This window comes from Myotis davidii, unplaced genomic scaffold, assembly GCF_000327345.1.
Source record: "Myotis davidii unplaced genomic scaffold, ASM32734v1 scaffold77, whole genome shotgun sequence".
NCBI classification, from domain to species: Eukaryota; Metazoa; Chordata; class Mammalia; order Chiroptera; family Vespertilionidae; genus Myotis; species Myotis davidii.
This window is the reverse complement of record NW_006289713.1, coordinates 5,120,464-5,127,347: the sequence shown is the minus strand read 5'-3', so window position 1 is coordinate 5,127,347 and position 6,884 is coordinate 5,120,464. Positions and strand designations below refer to the sequence as shown.

The 6,884-nt window shown below is 51.6% G+C and overlaps 1 protein-coding gene across 4 annotated transcripts in view; it reads right to left on the bottom strand.

The window, feature by feature from the left end:
• Positions 1-450: 450 nt before the first annotated feature.
• Positions 451-6,884, bottom strand: part of LOC102766913 (chromosome unknown open reading frame, human C16orf74) — a 27,057-nt gene continuing 20,623 nt past the window's right edge. For all 4 annotated transcript variants that reach the window (XM_006762219.2, XM_006762221.2, XM_006762218.2 and 1 more), the window contains exons 3-4: positions 3,359-3,499; positions 451-997 (exon numbers count right to left, since the gene is read on the bottom strand). In XM_006762219.2, coding sequence (XP_006762282.1) covers positions 939-997; positions 3,359-3,499 — 200 coding nt within the window. In that variant the 3' untranslated portion in view covers positions 451-938. The remainder of the gene's footprint in view (positions 998-3,358; positions 3,500-6,884) is intronic.

The following is a 6,884-nucleotide window of genomic DNA, read 5'->3' as shown; positions in this document are numbered from 1 at the left end:
TGGGGGGCGGTAGAAGAGGGTAAACCAGAATAAATGGTGATGGAAGGAGATTGACTTGGGTTGATACGCACACAGTACCATGTACAGATGATGACTTGTAGAACTGTATACCTGAAACTTATGCAATTTTTAGTAACCAATATCACCCTAATAAATGCAATAAAAATTAATAAATTAGAAAAACAAAACAAACCATTGCCTCCCATCCTAGAGATGTCTTACAGAGATCCCACAGCTGGCAGGCACGGAGCTGGGACTCAAACCAGGTCTGTGTGACATATGCGCCATGCCCCTGGCCATGCCCAGGCCCACACAGTGGTCTGCCGTTCAGTGGGACCCAAGACCATCCAAAGGCTCACCACCAGCCAGACCTCCGTGACAACCGACTCTCTTAAACCCGCCTCTGTATCCGAGTGTGCTCCATCTCCTCCGCCCAACCAAGAAGCAGGGTTTACCATTCGTTACAGAGGATCTTTATTTATAATGCAAAAAAAAATTATAAATCACTTTTGGACTGTTTTGAGATCTGTAAAACAACGTGTAAAAAATGTAGCCACTCCTTTGCAAGAAGTTCTTGTGTGTGCTGATCTCCTGGGCACCGTCTGCATGGTCCAGGGTGCGGGAGTGTGTGTGTCCAGAAGAAAACCTCTCCCTGGCACCCTGATGGCCATCACCATGGCCCTGGGGTCAGCAAGAATGTGTAGGCATCAGAGGTCCGGTCCACCAACGGGGCCAGGGAAACATCGTTCTGCAAGCGTGCAGGGCTGGTCCCTGGCTCATCTTGCCACACTTCTCCTGGTCAAGTGCTGAAATCACTCTCCCATCCGGCTTACTCGGCACTTCTGTCCCAGGCGGCTACCCCGCACCGGGGACACGTGGAACGAGGGATGACCAGAGCCGGAGCCAGAGCCAACGAATCCCAGACCCGTTCTTCCTTCTCAGGCTTCGGGGTCTATTTCTCCATCCTCCGGACATGACCCCGTCTCTTCCAGCCAGACTAGGAGGCAAGAGGGGGATCAACATGTGGATGGGTCCCCCACCCGCTTCAGGCCCCTTTCCCTGGGAGCTCTGAGGCCAGTGCCTGTGGGCTGCTTGCTCTGTATCACCGCCCTGAGATTCCCCCATATATGGGCGGTGGTACCAATGGATGTTGAGAGGGGATCCCAATGATGCTGGGTCTCACAGGATTTCCATGCTCCTCTCACCCCACACGCAACGCTGAGCTCCCAGGGTCCCTGGCTAAGGTTCCTGGGATTGCGCACCGCCCAGGAAATATAGTTTCCTGGGCAGCTCTAGAGGTGGGGATCTGATGCTTAGAGTGTGGAGACCTGCTCCACGTCAGCAGGTGGCCAGGCAGGGCTGGGCTTCTCTCTGATTCCTCGCTGCCTGGGGAAGCCCTAGGTATCTAACCATCACCCAGCGCCCTCAGGCCTAGAGGAGGTGCCACCCAGGTCTGGTGGTCTTTCCTTCTGCCCTAAATATCACTGATGAGAATATCCACAACACACCACAGAAATCAGCCCTTGACCTTCCTCGTCTTCTACAGCCTCTCTGAGCCACTATTATTGTCTCCATTTCATAGATGGAGACACTGAGGCTTCGGGAAGTGGCGCTTCCTGTTCAAAGTCACATGCTGATGAGTAGTAGAGCCAGGATCCAAAGTCAGGGCTGTATGACTCCGCGTCTGTGCTCTTTCTCCCATGCTTCCCTTCTCTGAATGGGGAGAGCGGAGGGTCAGGTCTGAGCTCTGCTCAGACAGGACAGGAGGGGACCCCTGTGCTGGTCCCTCTGCACTAATCTGCCCCTGGAACTGCTTAAGCTTGAAAGGAGCCTCTCCCCTGTGTTAGGAATCCCCCTGGGGCCCAGGGTCTCCAGATGCTCACCCCACAGACCTTGTAGAGTAACCGTGAGTCTCCACTGCACTCGCATGGCCCCAGGAGCAGGGAAGGTGGTTAGGATCCCATTAAATAGATGGGGACACTGAGGCTCAGAGAGGGAAGGGAGTGTAACGGCAGAGCCAAGGACCTGGGCCTCCGCTGCCCGCACTGAGTTCTTGGTTAGACATTGGAGCAGGAGCCCAGTTCTTCTCCTGCTTCGCTGCAAGCCCTTGGGTGGGTCACTCGCCCTCTCTGGACCTCAGCATCCTCGTCGGTAAACTAGAGAGAAGGACGGTACTCACAGCCCTTAGGGTTGGGATAAGATGTGTGAAAAGCACTTAGACCCCGTGCCTGTCACTTGGGAAGGTGACATAGAAATGTGACACATTTCTATCCTTCCTAGCATGGCCCAGCCCCGGTAACAGCACAGGCCTGGTCCAGAGTCCAACCTCATTCTCTAGTCACTTGCCCCGCTGGGCAAGCTGAGATCCAAACTCTACACATTTAGAAAAGTGTGCCTAAATCCCCCACCAGACTTCCATGAGCTCCACATTAGCCTTGTCAGCCTGTGTCCCCGTAAAGGCCAGGCGGGACTCACGCCTCGATGGCGGGTGGGCTGAATGATGCTAGCCACGGGGAGGGCGTCTAGACTAGGGGTCCACAGGATGAGTTCCATACCACACGGCCTGGGTCTGAACCCAACTCTGCCACTTACCAGCTGTATGACAAGTGTCTTCACCCCTCTGAACCTCGTCTACCCATCCATAAAATGAGGATGCAAACTAGACCTAATTCAGACTTACTATTAGGACTCAATTACTGCTATCAGAATCATTACTTATTATTTGTTATTATTATTTATTATTATTATTATTATTATTTACAACAGCAACCTCAGAACCTAGCACAGGTCTGGCTCAATAAATCTGATTAATGAATAAATGAACAATCTGTCTCACCAGCCCCAACAGTATCTACAGAGGGCACTTGGGGACACCAGTGGCAGCCTCTCCCTCTCACCCTCTCACTGGGAACAATTCCATCTTCCCTCCCCTCCCTGCAGTGAGCTACATCCGGAAGGCCCAGAGATCAGCCCCAGCCCGGCGTGGGCGTATTTCCAAGCCTGTTCTGTCCAGCTGAACCTCTGCAGCCAGCAAGATGGAGTGCTGGTCGCCTGGCTAGCAGGGGAAGGCGCATCCATCAATTACCTTGGCGAGCCTGCCCAGCTCCATCCATCACTCGCTCAGCTGCCGGGAGGGATTGTCTAGCTAATTACTTAACATGCCACCTCTTGCTGAGGCTGAGCCACGGTGAGGGGCCCATGGTGGAGATCCAAGGGTAAATTTTTAATAAACCCAGGGAGGTGGGGACATGAACTCAGATCCATAACACAGAAGGGGGCCCTTGAGCTGTCCCCAGCCCGACCCGCCCCCCCCCCCCCCCCCCAACCTGCCAGTTTTTTTCGGGCAGGGTGGCCTCACCTGTCCTCCTGGAGTCCCTTGGCAGCATCATGCCCGTGGGGGTCGGGGGGGTGATGATGATGTTGGGCACATCCAGGTGCTTGTCGCTCAGGACAGGGGCCTCATCGTGGCTGCTGCTGCTGCTGACACACATTTTAAAGCCTGAGAGGGCAGGCCGTGGAACACACACACACACACATGACAGAGAGACAAGCATCAGTGGCCGCTGGGGAACTGCCCACCGCTGGCTGCCTGCCTGCCTCCCTCCCCTCACCGTCACTGTGAGTCCTGACAACTCTCAGGAAAGAGGGCATTGCTGTCCCCACTTCACAGATGAGGAAACTGAGGCTCAGGACAGTTAAATGACACACCCGACGACCTTGCATAACACGGAGAGGACAGTGAGTTTTACCTGCTTTGTTCCCGAACATAACTTCAGTGCCTAGAATGTGTCTGACACATAGCAAGTACTCAAAACATGACTCTGAACGGACGAAAGCAACAGAGCTTGAACTGGAGCCAGGCCTGAGTGGAAGCCATGCGTGAAGTCACCTCTCCCATTAATGATTTTCTAAAGGAGCCCGTGTGAGATCGGTGCTGTTTCTTCCTTACGTGTTAGGTTGAACTCACCAGTGAAACTGTCTGGGCTTGGAATTTCCTTTGTGCAAAGACTTTTGATTACAAATTTAGCTTCTTTTCTTTCTTAAAATATACTTTTATTGATTTCAGAGAGGAAGGGAGAGAGAGAGAGAAACATCAATGATGAGAGAGGATCATTGATTGGCCACCTCCTGCCTGCCCCACACTGGGGATCGAGCCCACACCCTGGGCATGTGCCCTGACAGGGAATTGAACCGTGACCTCCTGGTTCATAGGTCAAAGCTCAACCACTGAGCCATGCTGGTTGGGCACAAATTTAATAGACATGGGGCTCCTTAGCTTTTCTGTTTCCAACTGGTGTCAATTTTGGTAAAGTTGTGCTTTTTAAGAACTTGTCCATTTCTTCTAAGGCGTTACATTCCTTGTGCCACCTCGCCCATAAATTAAGTACAGGTAATTTGGCCAAGCTCAGTTAGAGACCTCCACCTGACCCAGAAGCACCCATTCCCCTCACGCACCAAATACCTTCCTCCACTCTTCCCACCGAGTCAATAGCATCCCATCTGCCAGAAACCAGAGCCTGGGCCCTAAGGTCTTCCTTTCCTCCTCACCTCCAACCCCCAGCCCATTTAATCAACCTGCAAGCCTGCTGATGCCACCCCTCCGTGTCTCCGACACCCTTCCTTTTCCTCCTACGCACCTCACTAGTCCTCCCACCTCCTGGCTTCTGCCTCTTCAGCCTACCCTCCAAACAGCAGCCAGAAACCGCGACTCTGATTATACCGCAAACCAACTCAGAACACTCGCTCGCTCTTGCCCATATCTACAAGCAGCATTTCCAAAGTGTGTTCCCTGGGACACAGGCCTCCCTCGGCTCCCTCGGGAAGGGGGCTTTGTGATCAAATGAGTCTGGGAATCCCATGTATTTGAATGTTGACTGAATCCCATCTACTCTCTCCCTCCCTGGGAGAGAATTAAAGGTTGTGTGAAGTCCTGCAATAAAGGAGCTGCTTTAATTGTGCTAAACCCTGGGCTTCCTGAACTTAAATGTTAAATAACCTTAGAGTCTGTTAACATCTCACAGAAGCATGAGTCATAAAATACACTGTTGATCTTAAATGTTGATCATAAATTAAAAGTCAGCCCAGTTTTGAGCTTTCATAATCTGGCCCAAACGACATGCAGCCTCAATCCCTGCCTCCGGTCCACCCTCTCCAAACTGCTCATCGTTTCCCAAATACACTGGCTTTTCCAGCTCCTTCATGCCCTTGTATGGGCTGATCCCCCTGCCTGGAAAGCTCTTCTTCCTTTACCATGGTAACGAGCTCCTACTCATCCCTCAAAACCCATCACAATAGGCTCTTCTTTGGGGAACATGCCCCAGCAAATCTGATCCCTCCCTCCTTTGTCCAGCTACACTCATTCATTCGTCCATCTTCCAGCACTGATCACACTGTATTAGAATGACTAGTTCTTAATTCTGTCTCCCTTTCCTGTGAGCATCTGGAAGGTAGCACTCTCTCACTTGAATCTGGTATAGTAACTGGGACAGAGCAGTAGGAGTGCTTTAAATTTATGTTGAAACACACACACACTCCAGGCACTACCACATTGGGTGTTAAAATCCTTATTTCTAAGCTCTGCCACTTTGTTTTCCCCCAATCAGCCTGAGGCTGGTACGATATTAGCTCACGTATTTGGGTCCCTAGCCAACAGCAGGAGTTGAGCAATGGGATGATTATTATTCCTACTGCTTCTCAGGCCAGCCCCAGCACCATTGCGACAGTGCGCCTGAGTGACGCCTATAGGGTCAGTGTGGTGGTTCTCAGGTATGTCCCTGAGAGGTGGAGTCTAAGGCCACTTCCTTTCGTGTGGGACAGACTTAGGATGAATTCTAATGAATACAATAAGACCTGAAGGGAAGGGGGACTTCTCAGGGGAGATCATAAAAGATATTACAACTTCCTCCCGGTTCTTCTTCTGGGGGAAGCCAGCTGCCATGTTTGAGGACGGGCAAGCAGCCTGTGAAGACCCCCATGTGATGAGGAGCTGAGACCTCCAGCCAACAGCTGTGTGAAGGAGCCACCTAGGAAGTCAGTTCTCTAGCCCAGTCAAGCCCTCAGATGAGACTGAGGCCAGGCCAACAGCTTGAATGTTGGTTGCCTCACAAGAGACCCTGAGCCTGAACCTCCTAGCAAAGTCATTCCTGAATTCCCAGCCCACAGAAACTGAGATAATGTTTAAGCCACTAACCTTGGGGGTAATTTGTTACACAGCTATAGATAACTGATGCAGTTAGCATAGCCTGCCTGTCCTGGGAAACCCAATCCTGTTTCCTTCTTGGGAAGCCCCTGTGGCCCCCTGAATCTACCAGGCTGGTTAGTTCTATGAGCCCCTCAAGAGCACCCACCAAGGCCTCTGCCAACTTAGTCAAAAGCAGTGGTTTTCAAACCTCCTTTCAAGCAACAGAGCCACTCTTCCTGCAATTTTACCCAGAAGCCCAGAATGTAAAATAAAAGGAAGTCACGTGGAGGAGGCCCTCCAGTATCACTGGTAACAGTCGGCATTTACAGAGCATTGCCGCATGTCAGAGACAGAACCCAGCACCTGCATGGCTACTCTGAGAGGTGAGAAGTGCAAGCAGCCCCATCTCACAGATGTGGAGACTGAGGACCAGAGAGAGTAAAAGCTTACAGAGTTGAACAGTGTGTGGCAAAGCCAGGATCTGAATCCAAACCCAAGTCTGTCTGATTCTTCTCAAAATCACAATCCTATCTAATAATAGACAAACATGGTAATTAATTGTACCTCTGACACACTTCCCATGGGCTAATCAGGGAGATATGCAAATTAACTGCCAACCAAGATGGCGGCCGGCAGCTAGGCAGCTAGGCAGCTGAAGCGAACAGGAGGCTTGCTTGCTCCAGTGATGGAGGAAGCCAAGGTT